This window comes from Branchiostoma floridae, chromosome 14 (assembly GCF_000003815.2).
Source record: "Branchiostoma floridae strain S238N-H82 chromosome 14, Bfl_VNyyK, whole genome shotgun sequence".
Taxonomy (NCBI): Eukaryota; Metazoa; Chordata; class Leptocardii; order Amphioxiformes; family Branchiostomatidae; genus Branchiostoma; species Branchiostoma floridae.
In genome coordinates, this window is record NC_049992.1 from 13,003,277 (window position 1) to 13,025,614 (window position 22,338).

The following is a 22,338-nucleotide window of genomic DNA, read 5'->3' on the forward strand; positions in this document are numbered from 1 at the left end:
TCTGGACTAGAGTGTGTTCATCAAGGAGAAGGGACAGGGGTTAACTTAAGGTTGCAATCTCCAAAGGATTGAAAAATCGAGGGGGTTGGGGGTATGCTTCCAGTGTGAAACTTTGGAATTTCTGACGCCCTGGAAATGCTATTTTGACAACACCCTTAATTCACATGTAAAACCACCAGAGTCACAATTGGAGCTGTCTTCCCTCTACACCCCCACCACTGGTAATTACAGACTGGTGGGCATTTTACATGATCCAGCCATTGACTCCATTAACCCTGGGGTCATGCCTAAGTTCATACTCCAAAGTTCTTGTAATGCCTGATGGTAGGCGGCTAAAGGGAACTGGTTTAAAGTTCAGCATGGCTTTCACAAGCAGTACCACGGCCAGGTCAAATTCCAACCTGGGGTGTGCTTACCTCTCAATCAGGGCATCCTTCCCAAGTAGTTCTGGCAGGCATGATGAAAACATGGGTCTGTTTTTCTTAAAGGGAAATTGTGCACGCTCCCTGAGGAAAAGCAGATCTTTTTGCAAGGAAACATGCTTGGCACAACTATAGTTCACATCTGCTGGGTAAATATAGTGTCTAGTGCATTAGGAACTCTAGTGAATATTTACACATCCCTTCTAGACATCAAAAACATTTGCCCACTCTCTTGAAGTACTGTTTTGACTATTTTGCCTTTAGTTGTCTAATTTCCCGACAGCATGACACACATTTGCATCAAGGATCAGTGGAGGAATCTAAGATGCAACACTAACAGCCTCTATGCACAGGTGGAAAGTAGTATAAGGTATGACACATACTCCCCCATAAACCATCTGACATTACTGAGAAGAGTTACTGGAGGGAGCTGGTACATTTTACTACTGTTGTCACAATCTAGGCCTTTAGAAAACAACTTACTTGCTCCAAACATCCACAGATCAGTGAAAACAAATCCCACTTAATCTGGTCGTATTGCTTGGTTCAAGACCTCTTCAGAAAAGGAAAGACTAGCAGAAACTGTGAAAGAGGTTTTCTACTCGGATAAGACTTTCAAAGGAGTGAAAGTTAGAGGGAGTTTCTGTAGGTACTGTAGATATATCCTGAGAATAGTTGCAATGAAGGAAAATAAATAGAATAAATACATAAAAACATGAAAATGGACTATTAAGGACATTTCAGATGGTAAATTTCATATTCTTCATTTTTGGCACTGACTGTTTATGGTCCTGTTTTGATTTCTCAAAGCAGAGGTTTTGGTAGGGGGCATATAGTATAAGTAGTGGCTGGGATTGGACCTTACAAGAACTGATGCAGCTGTAAGCCTTATCCCTGGCCACTACAACATTCTGTATCCCCTCAAACAAAACCTCTGCTTGGAGTTGGAGAATACTGTTTTGATAAGTACCGACATGTGAGACCCACTCAATACTGCCATAGTATAGTGAAATTTCACTGCTCCTGTCATGTATATACCACTTATGGCAGTGGCTTCCATATTTTGTTACACCATGGCATTTTGCTGTTGTTGTCTTTCATAAGTGCCACTATGGGAAGAATGCTGCCCCTGTTGCTAAGAATCTGTGTCACCATGAATGGAATTCTTGTCCTTCTAGCTGGCTCCAATCACACTGGCACATAAAGTTCTGACAAACTGTGCCAAATTCCAAAGCCATGACCGCTCTAATTTGTCCAAGGTTGTATTAAAAGCTGCTTTTTCACCATTCAAACATACATGTACATGTAGTGAGTAACCTTACATATATTACACTGTACTAAATAAGATTCATAGAAACTAAGAAAGATGGGCAAACACCACAATTCAAAAGAACTGGGTATAACAGTAAATAATGTCGAAAACATTATCAATAAAAGTTTTCGGCAAAATTTAATTCAATTTCAACTTTTAAACGCAATAATTTGAGGCTACAGCTGATGACATCTTCATGAACTGAAAACATGTGAAACCTAGACATACATGTGAGTATTGGGAAAGGCAAGAGGATTGACTGCCTTAGTAAGCCCAAAACAACTGATCTAAATAAACTTGAGGCAGTCTATTGACAGTTTATTTACAGTCAGCTGGCTCCTCCCTTTTCCCTCCCTGAGACAACAAACAATCCAGTAGCCACTGTCCTGTGACCCAGGTCAGTCTCAGGAGTGCTGTGACCCTTAGTGACCCTAATTATTTCCTGGTGGGATTGGTTCTAAGAAAAAGTTTCAGAAGTTTGTGACAAAACAATTGTCTTGTTAGCATGTTCTCCCCTGAAATTAAGAAAGTTTCACTCCTTCTTTGAAAAAATGCCTCTTTCCAACAAAATTCCAAATTTTGCTTTATGGAAAAGAATGTTGCAAGAGGGTAGAAATATATCTGAATAAATTAATGTTCCCTCTTGGTTAGTGTGCAAAAGTTGCAAATCTATTCAAAAGCAATGACAAGCAAATTTTAATGTGATAAGTTGATATCAACAGGAAGATTTTATTTGTACTTTGCACTTTACACCATGAGGCTGCAAGGTCACCAAGTTATTTTTCTTCCTGTTGGACCATATCAATATCAATAATCCATTAGGGGACTTCTGAATTGTTTATCATGTCTGGACATAATCAAGATAAAAAATTCACACAATACCAAAGGAAAAATTTGGACCATTTCTGCATATCAAGAAAGCTAAGAGGTCCTGAAATGATTTTCTGATAATCAGCTAGACATTGGGTAAAACCACCCTGGCAGAGGGTGAAGCAGTTAGATAAACATTCTCTCTTTATCTAAGTATTTACTATAAAAAGATGTGAACAACAAGCAGACACAAGGTATCTACTGTAAACCTTGAAGTTTTCACTTTGGTTTTCTTTTCGTGGTTTTAAATTTAAAGGGGATCTCTCTGGGGTGATTCTGACACCACGAATGTCTACTTCTATGACTACTTCAGAATTATTTCACATTAAACACTGCAAAAACTTTCTTTTCTTCCTATCAAGAAATAAAACCACTGCAAAAAGTAAATGAAGTATTTCAATTGATATATAAATTGATACTGATAAATTTCAATTTTGTAGCACTTCTCTCAAAAGAGTGGTGAAGCAGAAAGCTGGATACATGTATATGTATTTTTACCAAATGGTCACGTTTGCATGTGATGTACCTGCTATTTCTGTTTACTAAATATAGATGGTGCCGAAAGAGATAAATCATTTTCTTGTCCAAGGGCAGATGATGGGTCATATAACATTGTCAGAAAGTGGAAAGGATATGAGAATAGCATGTTTAAGGTGATTTTTCAGAGTAAGTTTCATTGTTGTTGTTTTTTTTTTTTTGCTGCCTTTCAACACAAATGCATCGGAGTTATTTCAATGGACCACACCTGAACAAGTTCTTATGTTTTATAAATAACACCTGTGAAACTGGTTGTACTACCTGTTTTTGAAATAGGATGCTTACAAACACTACCATATCTTCACGCCCATTGCCAAGCAAGATTCACTTGTATGTTCATCATGCATGGATATGGCATCTGACCTTTTTAGATTGCTTTGATAAGTAATCTAATTATGTTGGGCCCTGGAGAAATTTTCTACCTCAGAGACTTTCAGAAAAGGCCAATTAAGAGGTCAAAGGAGTCTTCTTTTTCAAGCTAAATCACTTTACATTGGAGACACCACAAGAAAATGTTCCTGAACTGAATTTCTTTTCATTGAAGACTCCTGTAATTAACTCAAAGAATGCCAGGCTATTGAATATTTGAGGAAATAATATGTCATGCAAGAAAATACATCTTTGAACATTTCCGTCTCGCTAAATCATTATTCTTATAAACACTGAAATTCGTGGGAATTCTGCCAAGATTCCAATTCAAACACAGGAATTTGAATTATGAAAGGCAGTTTGCTCCCAATATCGCATATTGTACTGAATAGACTTTGAACATGAAGTCTACCACAATAACGGCTCTCTAATATGTACACAAACTCAATAGACATGTATCCTTGCTATTTCTGGACTGGAGACTAGTATTAAAGGATAATATGGTCCCATTGGATTTCAGATTACCTTGTTTTTGCAAAGGGAACAAATTGTGTAGGTACATGCGTCAGTAAGGTATCTTACCTGATGCAGTCTTCTACATGTACACACTACATGTAAGTATAGGCCTGTTTCTGACAATCTAATCTCCTAGCTTTTCAGTTATGCTATAGCTAGCCTTGTGAGTGAAGTAATTCAAATGAAACCTGTAAAAATTCCCTGACATGTGCAAGTAAACTGGTGGGTGGGCATGCAACAATACTATCACCACAGAGACAGCAGCCAGCCCGCAACAAGTAAATTAAAACCGACCACGTAAAAATTCCCCAATGCAGGCTAATTAACTGGGCAGGTAGGCAAGACTCCAAGCACTGCAAAGGGGAAAGCTCCTGACTGTATGGTTGCCAGGCTATGAACATACTCCTAGGACAATGTAACATAGCTGCGGGATTTAGGAGTTTGAAATACCCCAAAGACATTATAACATTGCTGTGGGATTCGGGAGTATGAACATACCCCTAGGAGTAGGACATTACAACATTGCAGTGTACATTTTACCTCCAACTCCCTGGAGATTTTTGTGGTTCCCCACCTGCCACAATCCAGTCAGCTTACTACTCAATTATGAGTTGTGTACCCCAGGGATACATCAATGGACCTCTTCAACAACGCAATTAAAAATACATGCCTGCCTACTAAGTTTACACAAGGTTGATACAAAATGTATATCATGGACTAGTCAGCAACAAGGAACTGGAAGGTCTCTCTAGTTTGAAATGTTGATATCCCATCTGGATACTCCATTCGTTCTTGAATGTTGTTTGTAAAGTCCAGACCAAAGATCCTGTTCTTGGTGTGCACATGTATGGACATAAAACGTACATTAAGCACAGTGACAAACTGCCATCAGATGGTTGGATTAGTCACAAATGGTGCAGCACCAAAGCATTCCCCCTGGAGAGACATTACTTCACAGGATAGAAATTATGTTTCCCTGTGGTAAGGGAGACAGGAGCAACTAGACACAACTGTACAAACCATGAGTCATGCTACATGACCACACTGTTTTTTCCTGTGGGGTTTCTATACTGGTCTATTACATATATCACACACATGGCGCTGCCTGTAACAACTTAGATGAACAACTGCCACAAGAAAAACGCCCATTTTGTGTTAAATGGTAGGCACAAAGCATACACAGGTTACAGGAAACGTCATCTGTGTATGCTCAGTTAAGTGCCAAGGGGTGGAAGGTTTCTTTAGGTCATACCTAGTGTTAGTGATATAATCCATGCAGAGGAAGCGTTCAGCATGGGGATAAGCTTTAGTTTAAGGATAACCAGTGGACATTTTAAAAACTAAATAAAATTAAAGTCAGTGAGACAACAGGTAAGATTCTCTAAATTCAATTCCTGAGATTTCATTATAACATTGTAACTTTAAAGTACGTACTCGACCATTTGTGAACTTTTTGTAGGGTTATACACATGTAACGTTACATAATCATTCTAATATTTATTCAGTATTTTTATCATTGAGCATATTTTTTATATGAGTAACACTACATATAACACATGCATATAAACTTCTCTGTCACCCTAACAGGTGCCTAGTTGTCACATGAAATGCACTTGGCAAAGAATCAATAATTTTACAGTTAATACCCGTTAACGGCCGCATGACCTACGTTAAAAAATGTCAACAAATGCATAATAACTGCCAGCGAGCAACATATTGTGACACAATAATGTTAACTCCTTATGACACTGGAATTGGGCAAAAGTCAATTTTGATATTGCATTACAAGAATGATGAAAATATGGCAAAGACCAAAATTTCTGGTAGGGGTGGTAAAAAATCTCCTACCCCAAAAATGGAATAGCCCGCACTGGTCTGGTTGATCTTGGAAGCCTTTAATTATTAGCAAGACGATCAAAACAACAATGAAGTAATTGACTCTTTGTAGCATATAAAGACTACCTTTGGTGGTAAGTATATATTCAAAAGAAAGACTGAACAACATTATAAGAACGGCAGAAAAGAGGGGGGGGGGGGCAATCCTTGGTTACTGTAACCAAAAAACTTTCTCTGTTGGCAAACACCGGAGATGAGTATATTTACAGACAAACAGAAGCTCTGATAACACGAGATAAGTGTACGTCTCAAGATCTAGCAATCCATACTTACGTCTTAAACATCTTTTCGTAGTCCTTGATCTGCTTCCTTGAGAACTCCTTGAACTCGGTGTACGGGTTGAAGACGTTAGAGTGGGGGGAGGGCTCCTCGTCTCCCTCGTTGATGTTGAGCCTCCTCTGGAGCTTCGCAGTCAGCTCGTTGTCTGCAGACATTTTGTGGTATCCTGAGCCTTCGTCTGATGTTTTCACGAAAACGAAAAAGTCAAAAATCCGTTCCTAGTCAAGCGCGGAAAATAAAGCAGGAAGTGTTTGGTGGCGAACGATCTACCAACCCTTCCGGCCGCACACAAACCTGTCTTTCTATCTTCTTCCTGCAATAAAGAGTATCAACAACTCAGATTCTTTGTGGCCTACCGGGATAGTGTTTTAAGATTTGGATGATTTCCAAAAAAATGAGATTACAAAAACAGCTCTAAGATATGACAGTGACTCTTCCTGCGGTCAGGGCTGCAAAGGTTCTGGGTTCGAAGCTCAGCTGCACTTCGGTGTGATTGGTATGAATGGGAGGCTGCGAATTTGAAATGCACAACGTCATCCATATTTGGGCATGGGGGAGGTAAGACCCGCGAAAGGGACTGAACGTTTGTTCTCCTGGGGAGTGACGATCTTCAAGCAGATGTTGTAAGGTAACAACATTTCACATTCAGTTTAATATTCGTGTACCAGACAGACATGGAAACAATGTAAAGATATTCTTTTCAACTTCTCTTCATAGATTATACCTATCAGGTTTCTATTCCTGGTGGTATTGTCGTTAGAGCAACGTTTGCTGGTTTTGACTACAGCGGTAGTTAGCGGAACTCCCCTCTTTTTCTTTTGAAAGTGATGTAATACTAGTATTTGGGACGGACTGGCGCCTTTCTCTGGCCAGCTCGCCAATACGGAAGTTTTCCTCCTCGTGTGTAACGTAACGTTAGGCGTGTTGACAGCAAAAAATGTAAACACAACTGTAACGGAAAGTAGAACCGCTACAGTCTTCGTGTTTAACTTGTCAACCTTTATTTTATATCAAACGTTAACGTGTGTTACCAATGACTTTCTAAAGGATAGAATGACGTTCTGCTGTAATACTTCTTGATGATAAAGTTTTGCCGTAAGTCCTGACCCTTTTTTCGTCCGAAACACCTGCAATTTATCGTTGCCTTACACCATGTCTTAATCCCCCAAACTGTTTCACTGGAAGTCGATCTTGTTTTGACTGGTTTTACAGATGTTATCTTGTTGAAGGTCACTTAAATTAACACTTAGATTTTAAGTCCCCAGTGACCAAAGAAAAACGGCTAAGGAAGGAAATGTTTGGGGCCACTTGGAGGCATATGGCCTTGTGGATCAAGATAAGTAAGGGTCAATGACCGTCATCATCCAGTTTTGCTGTCAATCAATATATGAGTATGGGGATGAGTAGTCTTGCACCAAATGTAGGGTACTTTTGTCTTGTTCTTCTTATTAATGTAACACACTTTTCCTAAATCATCTGTGATCTCCAATGAAACAAAAAAAGAGATGCTCTCTTGTTTGTAATTGCAACTTTATCAATGCAATTCGTCATTGGAAAATTAAGGACAATCGTTTCAAAGAATGAAGACTTTATTTTTGCTGCTGAAATATAGGTAACGTTATGTACTATGTTGTAAGCACAATAAGCATGCATTTCACACTGCTCTCTGTGACCTATTATCGGCCAACAGATCTGTCAATCATTCTCGATGAAACAGACCCATCAAATGGGGCTGTCACATCCATTTCTATACAACATAATGAGTTATTGCTTAAACAGTGAATCAAATTTCATCTCATACAAAACCATAAGGATATTCATAAAATATGTACAAGCATACACAGACCATTACAAAATCATGGCACCTGGCCATTATTGATTCGGACTCATGCGTGAGGTTTTCTGAAATGTATCATAATTTAGCCCTCGTGACAGACATTTGCGGATCGATGTTAGACTATGTTGTCAAGCATGTCGAGCGTCACTTCCTTGGGTCTCCAGAGAATACAGGGTCAATAACTATTAATGATACAGTCGTCATTACGTATGCAGAATGACAACTATTAGATATGACCTTCAACGATGTCCACTAAAAATCTCATGATTCTTGTTCAACCTGTATCATCATTTAAACTAAACTATCTATAAGGCCACACCAATTTAATTTCTTGGTTCACGGATTCGCTCGCTCCTATTTTTTGGGAAAAAAAATAAAAATAAAAATTACCACTCAGCAAATTTTCACCATTAATGAAGCCATTCACCTACTTTCTGGTGTAGCAAATTGGCCTTTATATTATAAGCTCCTTAAAGTGTGGGTACAGGTGCTGTTACTGTACAATAATAGTGTTTTTGTACTTTTTTCAAGCTGAAAACTTTTTTTCTTTATGTTTTGGATTAGTCGTTACCTTTACCCCAACCATTTTACAATTTTTATTTTTATTTCGCCCTCTCGCTCCATATTTTTTATGAAAAAATCCGTGAACCAAGAAATTAAATTGGTGTGGCCTAAGAAATCAATAACTTTTCAGGTTTCTAGACCATTAATTTGAGCAAATTTTGTATCAGTCAAGTTTAGGGCTGGTGTTTTACGACAAAAGCGACCTCTAGCACCTCTATTCAATATTGCAGCCATTTATGACATATTCTACTCTGCAAGTTGTGACAAACATTAAACTATTCACCTATTCACCATGATGATTACAAAACATGACATACATTGTTGATGGACATGATTAAGAAATTGATTGAATTTTTAAAAGATTATATGCTGTCTATTTATTCTGAAAAGTTAAAATTGTATTACGACAGCATGCGTCACCAAATTTCTAATCTCAACCAGATTTGTAAAAAATATTCACAAGTATTTACAGCAGAGCTTCATTACATTAATCTTGTACATAGACAGAAAGAAGTCTCAACACTCATGCATGGTGTTCTTCTAAAAGTACAGCAGTGAAAATAGAGATATCTATCATATTTACAAACTGAAAAATACAGAATTTTTCTTGACACAATAGTAATTTTCCACACCATTCACTTTTCAAGTACCTGAGCATTACTATTCTTCTATAAAAGCACAATTCAAAAATTCTAAACAAAGTATCATCAGTGCTTTTACAATGTTTTCTACACAAAATCTATTTTGCTGTGATGTGTTTGTAATTCTAGTAGTCACTCTCTACGGTAGCATCTTCTCCATCTTCTTGCTACTCAAGTTCTCTGTTGTCAAGGCCCTATGGAAGAAAAAAAAGTACATCAAACACTTGGCAGTCAATGGCTTAGTGTTTTACTTTAGATAGAACGCACAAAGCATATAGCAAGGAGGGGTTTCACAATTGCTAAATTTGATGTGAAAATCTAGTTCATCAACATCCCATTGATAGTCCACCAAAGGTAACAGGGTATTTCGAGTTTCAATTTTTTTTGTAAAACACACAATGATAATCTTAACATTTAGATAGCTGCCAATGTCGTTCAAAATATGGATATGGCTTTGTGTTAATCTAAGTTGTCAATGTTGAACTCAGGTGTAAAATCATGTATTTGCTATTTCTAAAGAATGAAAATTACATACTTACCAAACTAGATTCTATGTTAGCCAGCCTAGTTGTGGTATCACATAGTTGTTGCTCTTTGCTGTCAAGTTGCTGTTGAAAAAAAGGACACTCAATTTATCTTATTATCATTATCGTTAGATTTTTGTTACTGCACAAAAAGCACATTCTTCGGTCAATGTAGTTGACGACTATGAGGACGATGAAAATGAGTATGCTTCTAAAAACCCACATGCAACATTTTCTAGTACACAAAAGTGGCAAAAGTAACACATCTACAGCTCAAGCAAGAAAATTACAGAATATGATCTAATAATCTTAATAGTTGTGTCCAGTCCTAGAGAAAATCAAGGTGTTCATACTACTCACCGATTTCAAAGTCTCTATTTCATAGTTCTTTCTCCTCAGCTTGTCCTTTTGGCTTTTTAACTTAGCATCAGCCTGTATAAAAATGTTGAAAAGAAGTATGGTAAGTTAAAACAGTTAAGGCAAATCATATACAGAGTAGAAGACACATGAACTGTACAGCATTTTAAGTCTATATCAGCACTGCCATTTCATGTATGATTTGTAGTGATATTTCGTTCAGAAATGTGTGGGTACTGTGGGATATTGACATCTTCAGGAGTTGGGGAAAACATACGTCAAGTTGGACTTGACTGCTCAACATGGTATCTAATAATATGAGTGCATTGAGCACAGAGTGGAAAGAAGTTTCTCACCCGTCCATGTATGTCTTCAGGTGGACACCTGTGTTTGGGCCAGCCTTGGGACTGGACAGCATGCTCCTCAAGATGGAACGTCTGAAGAAAAAAGTAAAGGAAAACAGTTATATGTATATTCTGACATTCTGAAACCATCCATGATAAAATGATTCATAACTTTATGAAAAACAACAAACATACAATCATCTGACAGTACTAACTATTGGATTTTTTTCAAAACTGAGCTGCCACAACAAGCTGCCACAACAATCACTACTCAGGTATTGCAGTCAAACTTGTAAATGTAACCACCTTTACATAAGGACCACCAGGCCAATGTGACCACTTAATGATGTTCCCTTGGATAATTTTTCCCATTGATATAAACAAAAAGAATCCTGCCAATAGTGTCTACCTCACCACATAGACGAGATTTAAGCGGTTCCCTGAGTGGTCTTGGTCAGTTTTGACTGTATTACGTAAAATGTATCACAAAACATACAAAACATTGCAGAACAAACCTTTCTCTGTTTGATTGCAGTGTTGAGGCGTTTCTCTGAGTCTAGCTGCTCCCGTGTGCGTTGGAGCGACTCCCTGAGGTAACGAGTCTCGTCAGATTTCTCCTGCGCCTCTCGCATGAAGCTGGCAGCCTCAGCCGCCCTCTGCTGGGCAAACCCCTCGGCTTGTCTGTAAAAGTAACGATATATAAGATCAAACAAAAGTTTATCAATGTAATCAATAACTGTCATATACTATTTCTTAATTTTTTCTACAAAAGGTTTCATATTCTTGTACCTGACAAACTGCATATTCAAAAAGCCAGAAAAATGTGAAATGCAGGCTTGCATTTAGAAATGTTGACCAGCATTTCCAATTTTAGTTTTCATGTGGTTTTACCTAGCAGATATCCTCGACTTTCGGTCTCCTATTTTCATTAAACTGACTGCGTCTAAAACTAACTGCAAATTTTGGAGATAAACATTGCAATCTAATCCTTTTACAATCCAATCTTAAGTTCAGACAGATAAAAGGACTATATACCTCAGTTTTGACATATCCTTCTCGTATCCGTTCAGTAGTTCGTCCTTCCGTTCTATCCTCTGGTGAAGAACACGTATCCTGCTGGCCAGCAGCTCGATCGCCTTCTGTCGCGCCTTCGCCAGTCTGTCCCGCTCGTCACGCGGGAGGTGAGCCATCGACTTCAGACCGTCCAACTCGTTTAGCTCCAGCTCGTTTGCCATTCTCTTGGCAAGCTCCAGATACTGAGATGACAATGGAATAGTTGACATAAGTCATAATGTGGTGAAATGTTGTAACTCAACACCATAAGAACAATTTTGAAAAAAAAGGGTTTTTTCACTTATGATCAAGTCAAGAAATCTGGAAGGGAACACCCAAAAAAAATGCACTTTAAAGTTTAAGTACAACTGTCTCTCATGGCTGTTGAAAAGGAAACTCACAGTTCTCTCGCTCATGTCCATGGCTTCTTCCATCTCGATCCTGGCGCTCCTTTCCACTGCAGCTTCTGACGAGGCGACTGATGCCATGCCGCGTACCCCCTGCACCTCACCCTCTAACCTGATGTCACGGAAACAACAGAGTTCAGAACATCAAAAATACGAGCAACTGTACAAACAACTACAATGATAATTTCTGGTAAATGATGGACACACAGCACAAAACACATTTGATTACTGTTTAATACAGTTCCCTTTTGTTTGCATGAGACATTTTGTTCTTCTATAAAGTTTGACGTGGTTGGTAGCTGTCAATAGAAGAAACCAAGTAGCGTGAACCGTTAAAGTCAGTTATCTAGATACATGTAACTTGGCAGTGCTGTCAAACTGCTAAACATTTGCCTAAGGTTGTGCAAATATAACAACTGCTACTTATCTGATAATAGCAAACTGTTCACGTTAGTGACTTGACGAGCTAGTTACCTGGTGGTGCTGTTGAAGTGCTGGTCCTCTGCCATGGCCTGCTTGGCTCGCATCTCTGCCAGCTCCTTCTTCAATAACACCACCTGCTGTAGGGCCTGTTCATGTGTGGGGACTGGGAGACAACAGGACAAGGTAAGAACTCTCATCATATACAAAACTCATTCAGAAAGAAAGAAAAGAAAGACATGATGAGGGATAAATCCTCATGCAACTGGAATTTCTGGCACAAGGAAGAAAAATGCATCCTCACAAAACAGATTTATTCAGACATCAATTATAGCCAATCATTGCTTGTCTACTTCTAATGTCGTGCATCAGCAAGAGACGACTCATCTACACAGAAACTACAGCCATAGATGCATCAACAGGTAGCAGTGCCATCTAGTAACAACAATTAGTACTGCAGCAGCTACCACAACAGTTACACAAAACATCTTCAGCTCTGCTACAACATTCAACACAAACCTGGATCATCCAGAACTTGCCATATTTGGGAGCACATTTTGGACCAATGAAGGACAAATTAGAACAATGGGATAGAGGCTAGCACTTGGATGACACATTAACATAACCAAAATCATTCTTAACAAAAGACATATAGACCAGAAGAAGACATTATACATCGGTTATAAAATCATCAAATTATTTATGTAAACTTCTAATTGAAAATAAGTTAAAATTATTGTCCATTTACTAAAAACATTCTTTCAACTACTTGTTATAAGGGTAAGGGATTACAAACTACCTAACTACACAATCTTGATTTTTGGTAGGTTTCAGAAATATCAGAGATCACTACATTGAACAAGAGAAATGTTTTGGTGCACATACTTGGTGGTCTGACTTGTTCCAGAGCCTTGATCCTGGCACGCAGCTCTGACAGAGCCTCTCGCTGCCTGCCGATGACTTGTTCATGCCGCTCTCCACGACACTGCGCTCCCAACGCCTGCAGCTCATTGGCTATCTTACCCTGGAGATGGAGAAACAATTTTGATTTAATAGAGATTTTTTTCTTTTTATTTCAACATCGTGACTGGAAAATTCGTTAGAAATGACCAGACAAAAAGGCTCCATATCTAAGGTGAGTATACACTAAAAAGTTTCCAACGGAAGGATCAGGTCACTTCAAGTAGCACTTATGTAGTTCAAAAACATACTAAACTCTGCATAAAAATTCAAAACATTCAGTTTTAAAAAGTACTTTGTGATCAAATATTACAAGGTGACTCAGAGGTTGTTTCTATGGTCAAAGTGTGCATTTTCATGTACCATCCATACCTCTTCTTCAGCCGTACGTTGCTTTTGCTAGGAACATACCAGGATGGGTAAGTATCATTGGATACTACTCTAAGATTATTATATATAATAACATTTTGTGGACAGTTTTATGCCATTTCAAAAAGCTGCAGAATCTTTTCTGTGTTATTTTCTGCTGTGTCACTATTGCCATAATTTTCAACTGCAGTGTAGTTAAAAATATATTTAAATGTGAAAAGACATCATAATAAAAAGTGTCAAGCAGACAATGTATTGTAGACATATATGGAGCTTTCCATGCTTATATGTGCATACAGACACATTTTATCTGGCTGATAAACTTGTTTGATGTGCTTTGTGAACATTGAGTATCTAATCAGACCAAAAATCTACCCATTGATGACTGCCAACTGGCAAGGATATGAGAAGAAGGGAAATCACCTGGAAGGAAATATAATGTAGATACTGGGCTGAAGAAAAAGGGAAAAAAATTTGAAGAAAAATCTTGAAGTAAAAAGAAATGGCAATAAACTACATATACTGGAGAAAAAGCCCAGCCAAAGAAGAAGAAGAAGACAAGTAGAAAGGACAGATGATGGTATAAGAAGAGCAAATAAAGAAGTACGTAATTTTACCTCCTCCTCCTGGTTAGATATCTGTCTGTCCATTGAGTCTATCTTGGCTTGCAGCTCTGTCCTCAGCCTGTCAAGCTCCTCCTCCTTGGACAAGGCTAATGCACTCTTACTGCTGACTGCCTGCTTCTGGTTTCTATGGAAAGGGAATCAGAGATAGAAAACACATAAATGATATGTTTTGTAATCCTTGCAAACCAAAAATATGCCCGAAAGTTGCTTAGATATAACTTTATCAATCTTAGGAATATTACTTTAACAAACAGGTACTTTGGCTGTAATTTATAAAGCTTTTTCTAAAAGAACTTACTTTTACTTGTAATAAAGATTTGTATGGCATAAATGCAGGGTATATGCAAGGAGCTCCTTGGTATATGGCGCAGAAAACTGAGAGGTCCTGGGTTCAAATTTGCTGGTATGCTATCGATCTTCCGACTTTAGGAAAGGGACTTTTAAAACACGACATTCTTCAATTTACTCTGCTGCAAATGACCTAGCTTCAGTTAAGGTCCTCACTCAAATAGGACAACAAATGGAGGTCGTGTGCTTGAGGAGGGACCATTTATTTAGATAAATAAATCTGTCAATTTTTTTATCAACGATTGATCAGCTATTGCAGCCTCTAGTAGAAAGCAGGTATAACCCAGCAGTTAACTAATTAACCAAACGTTGTGTACTAAGTACCTGATCTCCTCGTTAGCCTTCTGCAGTTCACCACTCTGCTTGTCGACCAGCTGAGACATCTTGGCCAGCTGCTGGCGGAGTTTGGCCAGGTCCAGCTCCTGGTCTCTCACCAGGTTCCTGTTCCGCTCCAGCTCCTGCTTCTGGTGCTCACTCAGCTCACCTGCAGGAAGGAACCAGCAAGAAGTCTTAGAATATGACACAAACTCCTTTAGAAAAACTACAGTGTTTACGGTAAATGCTCTGTGACTCTGAGATAGTTTCTAAGGTGATGAGTGATCTTCCAGAAACCAGCAGAAATGCCTAATGATTTGTATCAAACAAGACTAAGTGTTATCTGGTTCTAGCCACTTTTCGATTAAAATTAATGTACAGGGAAATATCTTATAACCGATTTTTGTAAGGAAATGTTTCACAAGTCAAATATGCTTAAGTCAAGACACAAAATACAGTGGAACATAGGTGGACATACCCATTCACTGGATAAGACAAACTATAATACCGTGTACCTTCTAAGAAATACAATCTACACAAAACTGGAGGGCATTTATGTCCCTAGGGGCTTGTGACAATTTACATGACAATAAACACAATTATTAACACTTCATTTTAAGACATGACAAGGTGCCTTCATCAATCATGCTACAGAAAATATGCCTGACAGGCATTTAACAACATAACGGGAGGTGCCCCAACACGGTACGCTTTTTCTTGCGCTCAAACTCATGGCGCTCCATCGCTAGTTGCCTGAGAGTAGTCAAATTTTGATGACTGAATTTTTTACTCATACATTTGAACAACATACTTGAATAAGAAATGCATTCATGTGGTTCATGAACCTTTCGCGCTGCGTTCTCTTCAGAAGTAAGTGGTAAATTTCAGTACACAGAAAAAAATTAATAGTATGATATTTTAGCTTTCTTTTGACAGTAAAATCGTGACTGTATGTACTTCTTGTCTCACATGAGGAAGGCTGTACCTAGAACAATCCAGCTGATGTTTTACGGGCAATGGGCTGAATGCACTGATTGTGAATGCCCGACTAAAAAAACATTACGAAAAAACGACACCGCCAACATCAACAAAACTCCGTCTGATTATATGAAAATATCATCTACATCTCTCTGTCAAGTCTTATTTTCATAGACAGCACGAATCATTTGTTACAGTCAAATAAATCTTTGGAGCGTTCTCTAGTTTGCCACCTTCACGGCCACACTCCCTTGGGAGTACAATGGTGGCAATGTTTATGTCGCTTCCTTTTGGTTGCTTTTCTACTCAACAAACATTTGAAGACCCATATTCATAGTGTTTTATGGAGCTTTATTTATGTGTATCATGGCAGTTGTATGACTGCTTGGATGAGTTCGTATAGTTAGCGACACGAGCCGCCAATACGCAGAGGCCGGTGACCGCAATGATTCAGCACTGTCAACATTACTGTTAGAATTCTGCTCTTAAAAAAACATGAAGTAAATATGTTAAAGTATACTTGGAATGCAAATTAAAGCTGTGTGCATGGACTTGGTTTATTTACCTTTGTAATCAGCATAGTCAGTGGCAACAAACACGGTGTACTTATGGATAATAAGATCAGCAAAAAATCCGTACCGTCTTATGACGGGGACCGTCTTAGGGCGGCCCCCGTTTTGTGTAGTACATTAGTCATACACTAACATAACTAAAAAGCAACGTCAATGAAGACGTTTGTCAGATAATAAAATTACCAGCATAGTACCAGACTGCAAACTTAAGCTTTAGACCACCTGACATCTCTCCTATGCTTCCAACTTGCCAACTCAAATTTCCAATTAGAGATTTTTTTTTTTTTTTTTAAATTTTTTTTTTTTTCAAACTTTATTAACATTTACATAACAATACATTCACATAACAATCAGATAACATTATAATACATAAAAGTAGTTGTGATCAGACTGTATCACCTTACAAGGCTATTTCTATACTATTATTTACCCTGTTCTTAAAATGCGCAAAGTTTGGTTTCATGTTTTTCACATAACATAGGTATATACAGTATTTCGCCAAGAGAATATAATATATAAGTGTGGCACTGGCAGTACGATGACAGCATACACCATACACAATCAAATTTTCATCCAGCACTATATCTTGGTTTTCGTAGCTCCTCCACCAAAGACAGAATTGCTTCCAAAAAATTTTAACCTCTTTGCAGTACACAAATAAATGTACTATGGTATGTTTTTCCTTACAGTTATTGCATCGGTCGGTTTTTACTAGATTTGTTTTTTTTAACCAGCTGTTTGTAGGTAGGAAATGGTGAATTATCTTGTACTGAAAATATTGTAAATTGGTTTCTTTAGTGACAATAAAGGCGGTAGTATAAACTTTCTCGATGTTGTCTTTGCCAATTTTTCGTATGATTTCGTTTTCTCTAGTGGGTGGTACAACTTGTTTTTCTATAAGGGTATCGTATATCTGCTTACATGTTGTTGTGAGGGGATGGATTCTCTCCGTGTATTCAATGATAGTTTTAGAGGCGCACTTTTTTCCATTGTTTTTTATATTATCTTTCCAATTTTTTGGTATTGCCGCTTTTATAGAATTGTAATTCAATATTTGTCTTGAATCCATGGTCAAACCATATAAATTGTGTAGGTCTTTGTTTGTAAGAAAAGATCCATCCTCGTACAACAAATCATTCAGATAGATAATTCCGGCATCTATCCAGATTTTGTAAAATATCGGTGCATTCTTTACTAAAATAAATCTATTGTTCCACAAAACTTGCGAACATATTTGTCTGTGTGTTTTGGGTTCGTATCCTATCACTTCTTCCCATGCAACTAAAACATCTTTGTAAAATAGGGGCATGTCGTTAAGATCTAACTGAGAAGTAGCGTAATTGCATCGGAAAATCAAGAAACCTCCCCATCTTGCAAACAAGTGCTCTTTTTCTTTTGATGGGTCCATTACAAATCTTTTAATCCATATGGCTTTTAAGGCCTTGTTCATTATATTAAAATCGATCATTTTAAGTCCACCTTGACATTTTTTGCTAATCAGAGTTTTCATTTTTACTTTTGGAGGTTTCTCTCGCCAGATATACTTGAATATGTATTCGTTTACTTGTTTTACAAATTGGGGAGGGACATGCATGACTGAACAAATATAGATCAACTTAGAGATGCCGATGGTTTTCACAATCAATATCCGACCAATCAAGGTCAAGTTTCGTTGTTTCCATATGCTGCACGCTTGTACCATTTTTGTATAATTCTTATCAAGGTCTTCCTTATAGCATCTATGTCTGTCATGGCCAAAGTGCGCGCCCAGTGCTTTAATGGGACCGTCAGGCCAACGGATAGGGAGTGGCTTATCTTGTCTATCTTTGTTTGAGCCTATCCACATAGCTTCAGTTTTTCCATAATTTAGATCAAGACCACTACAATCCTTAAAGAGGTTCAACGTTTCTAACAGTTTCAGTGCAGAGGGTATATCTAGTAGTAGTGATGTCATGTCGTCTGCGTACATTGAGAGTTTTTGCATTCTACCGTACACTTGTAAACCTTTTATGTTTATATCTGCTCTAACTGCTGAAGCTAACATTTCAATACAGATTATAAACAAGCTAGATGACAGTGGATCCCCCTGCCTTACACCTCTATGAACACTAAACCATGGAGATATATAGCCATTATTAAGCACACAGCTTGTTATATCAGTGTATAGCAATTTAACCCATTTGATCATGTTGTGTCCAAAGTTTACAGTTCTTAGTACTTTAAGTATGAAGGAGTGTTCGATACTATCATAAGCTTTTTTAACGTCCAGAACAATCAACAATCCCGGTTTCTTCTTTTTATCGTAATAATCTATGCTGTCATAGATACGCCTAATGTTTGTCCCTATATATCTCTGTTTGACAAACCCTGTTTGGTCTTCGTGTATTAGGAAAGGGAGTAAACGTTCAATTCGTAGTGTAAGTGCTTTACTGACAATTTTATAATCTACATTTAATAGACTTATCGGTCGCCAATTGTCTAGATTACTTGTGTCTAACCCTTTCTTGGGAATTAGCCTTATTACTCCACGTCTTAGTGAGATGGGTAGTAAGTTATTGTGGTACGCATCATTAATTGTATTAAGAAGGTAATCTTTTAGTAAATTCCAATACTTAATATAAAATTCTATGGTGATACCGTCACATCCTGGTGACTTGTTTTTATTTTTTGACATAGCTTGTAAAGCTTTTCTCAGTTCTACCTCTTTCATTTCACCATCACAACTGGTCTTTTGTTCAGTGTTTAACTTTTTAACGTCATCATTGTCTAAAAAATAAGTTGATTCCTTCATGTCTGGGTAAGAAGAGGTATATAGTTTTTTATAGTACTCAGCTTCTTCCAATAAAATTGTTTTAGGGTCTGTTGTTATTGATCCGTCTTCCAAAGTCAACGACGAGATAGTCTTTTCTTTGTAGTTTCTTTTTTCCAGGTTGAAGAAGTATTTTGTACTCTTCTCTCCTTGTTCATTCCAATTGCATCTACTTCTAATGATAGCACCTTTAGTTTTGTGAGTTTGTATACTTTCTAACCTTTCTTTTGTTTCACAGATGAATTTTTGTTTTTCAGGATCATCAAATTCATCTGTCTCCCTCATCAAGGAGTTTAATTGTTCTTCTAATTCTTTCTCCTCATTTTTGCGACTGCGCGCTTTATTTTTAGAGTATTGAATACTAAGTGATCTTATTTCCATTTTAATCATCTCCCATTGTATACCAGGCTGTTGGATATCTTTTAGTTTGTCCTTGATATTAGTGAGTAGATCTGTCATTTCTTTATCAAAAGTTTGATCCTCTAACAAAGAGTTGTTTAAACGCCAAAATCCTGGCCCTCTCTTTTGATATCTAGGCGACTTGACTGTCATTATTACCGCCCTGTGGTCAGGGACGGGCGCTACCTTAATGCTACATTCACTTAAGTTTACTAAATTGTAAGGTGCAAACCAGTAATCTAGCCTACATTTTATATTTTCATTTTGCCAAGTGTATTGTCTAGTATTGGGGTTTTTTTCCCGCCATACATCAGCCAGATTAAAAGACTTTAATAGGCATTGCATTTCTTTGATTGCATAATTTTTGTCGTCAATGGGTCTTCCTCCTGTCTTGTCTAATTCTGTTAGGGAAATATTACAGTCACCGCCAATGATAACTGTCCCACTAGCGTTTTCCTGAGCTAGCTTGTGAATTTCTTTGAAGAATTTCACTTGTTCTGTCCTTTTGTTTGGTGAATAAAGGTTAATTAAACTTACGTCATTATCGTTTACTCTACCATTTACCATTATGTATCTACCGTCTTGATCAAGAAGTGTCTGTTCTAAGTCTATATCTGCTTCAGGGTTAAAGAGCATCATTACTCCTTTCCCGTGAGCTGTGCCATGGCTAAAAACTATTTTCCCGCCCCATTCATTAGCCCAAAGTTTTTCATTTTCTTTAGCCGAGAAAGATTCCTGTAAAAAGGCTATGTCTGTTTTCTGGTTATGTATCCATCTAAATATTTTTTGTCGTTTCAGTTTGTTATTTAAACCTCTAACATTTAAGGAGATAAACGTTAATTTGGACGTTAGAGAGTTTGATGAAGACATGTTAAAAGAGTTATAACAAAAAAAAATATCTAAGCATTACCAAGAGCATGACTTGATATGGATAGTAAAAACTAATACCGTACAGTCCTAGTTGTTGGCAGTCCCGCGATCAGAGATCACCAGTTTATCATACCGTATGTGAGCCACTTGACCTCGTTCTCTGGCTGCCCGTAGTGCTGGTAGTAAGTCTTTCCTCTTTTGTCTGATCCTTTCCGAGTAGTCTTCATTAATGTAGATCGATGTACCTTTCAGCAGTTTTGCGTGTCTTAATATGCTCTGTTTGTCCTTGAAGCGTGAGAACTTCACCACAATGGGGCGTGGTCGATCTCCTGGTCTGCCATTACGATGAGCCCGTTCGATTTCTATTGCGTCGGTGTTCAGACGCAACTTGGTCTTCAGTACTTCTTTAACCTTGACTTCAGATTGTTCCCATGTCTCCTTCTTGTCGTCTTTGATCCCATCGAAGATAAGATTGTTCCTTCGTGACTGGTTCTCGATGTAGTCCACTTTGTTTACAATCTCAGTCACTTCGTTGTTGTAGGTCAGGATGTCTTGTTCCAACTGTTTTATTTTGTCCACGTTCTTTCCACTTACCGTTTTCATGTCACCGAGCTCTCCTTGTGAGAAGTTCAGACTGTTTTTTAAATCCTGCATCTCTCTGACGAGATTATCCATCCTTTGATTGGTTGAATCTGTTATTATTTGTACAAATGAGCGGAAAATTTTTTCCTGTTGGTCCAGGAGATCTTTGTAGTAGATTTTTTGTTGTTCCAGCATCTCTTTCATAAAAGCTACACTAACGGGTACTTCCTCGTCCATGACCGCGTTAGTGTTTGTGTTTCTCTTTGGTGGCATGGTGGCGCTCAGGAGGTTGAACTAATCTAATTATCTCTCTCAAACTTGTCTCTAAGTGCAAAATACACAGTACAGCCCTTTCTTGGTTCTATATAGTTCACAATTTCGTTAAATAAGTGGATTTTACCGGTTTGTTGGAGAGATTTCGTTTCTTCGGTGTAGTGGTCCTGGATACGTTAATTGCACACACCGGCGTGCGTTGTCTGCACAAGAACAAAGGACGCACTCTCCGCCCTCCCACCTATGCAGGTCTGTGATCCAAAATCCTGGAGAAACTGGTCCCGTCTCCCCAAAAATCTTCTTCGAAGTTGTACAAACTGTCTCTGCAACACTTCAACTCAAAAGTTCTCCTTTGGATGCGATAAATCACATCAAAAACTCATTCTTTGGAACAACATACGGAGAGACGTTGAATACCTGGCTTCTACCGTAAGCGCCACTTACCGATTTTTCCAATTAGAGATACAATAGAAGGCCACAAAGGACACAAAGGTTTCTCTGGACAATAATCTAATCTTATCTGACAGGGCACAAAGCAGGCCCTATAATCAAAGTCCTTCGACCGATCACTTCACTAATGGAAGGTACTTCTGGTCAATAGAAAATGTTCTATATTGACACAAAAACAGAACCACTATACAACTGTAGTGGTGCCGTTAATCTCTTAATCTTTTGATACCTCAGAGTGGCACAGAATGTTGCTGCTCTATTTATAAAAAAAAGTTAATAGGTAAGCCCAACACAAAACTTTGCTTTCCTAACCTTGCCTTAGTCAAATTTCCTCTCAGCATAATCTGCCCTCTGCTAATCTCATGTTTTCTTCCTGTCTTTGTCCATTCATCCCTTTACTTCCCTGACCGGTATTCCTTCTTTTTCTATTCTGTTCCCA

At 38.1% G+C, this 22,338-nt stretch overlaps 2 protein-coding genes across 7 annotated transcripts in view; both read right to left on the bottom strand.

The window, feature by feature from the left end:
• LOC118430384 (EF-hand domain-containing protein D2-like) overlaps positions 1-6,737 on the bottom strand; it is a 33,022-nt gene extending 26,285 nt beyond the window's left edge. The window contains exons 1-2 of one of the 2 annotated variants that reach the window (XM_035841239.1): positions 6,628-6,737; positions 6,196-6,514 (exon numbers count right to left, since the gene is read on the bottom strand). In XM_035841239.1, the coding sequence (XP_035697132.1) occupies positions 6,196-6,356 (161 nt within the window). In that variant the 5' untranslated portion in view covers positions 6,357-6,514; positions 6,628-6,737. Of the gene's footprint in view, positions 1-6,195 lie in introns of both variants that reach the window. The other variant, XM_035841238.1, reaches the window with a different exon arrangement.
• A 2,019-nt stretch (positions 6,738-8,756) lies between these two features.
• LOC118430303 (forkhead-associated domain-containing protein 1-like) overlaps positions 8,757-22,338 on the bottom strand; it is a 33,179-nt gene continuing 19,597 nt past the window's right edge. For 3 of the 5 annotated variants that reach the window (XM_035841052.1, XM_035841050.1, XM_035841053.1), the window contains 11 exons: positions 14,976-15,135; positions 14,295-14,427; positions 13,234-13,372; positions 12,403-12,514; positions 11,923-12,040; positions 11,504-11,724; positions 10,984-11,149; positions 10,481-10,561; positions 10,128-10,199; positions 9,783-9,851; positions 8,758-9,437 (listed from right to left, as the gene is read on the bottom strand). In XM_035841052.1, the coding sequence (XP_035696945.1) occupies positions 9,411-9,437; positions 9,783-9,851; positions 10,128-10,199; positions 10,481-10,561; positions 10,984-11,149; positions 11,504-11,724; positions 11,923-12,040; positions 12,403-12,514; positions 13,234-13,372; positions 14,295-14,427; positions 14,976-15,135 (1,298 nt within the window). In that variant the 3' untranslated portion in view covers positions 8,758-9,410. Of the gene's footprint in view, positions 9,438-9,782; positions 9,852-10,127; positions 10,200-10,480; positions 10,562-10,983; positions 11,150-11,503; positions 11,725-11,922; positions 12,041-12,402; positions 12,515-13,233; positions 13,373-14,294; positions 14,428-14,975; positions 15,136-22,338 lie in introns of all 5 variants that reach the window. The other 2 variants (XM_035841049.1, XM_035841051.1) reach the window with 1 other exon arrangement.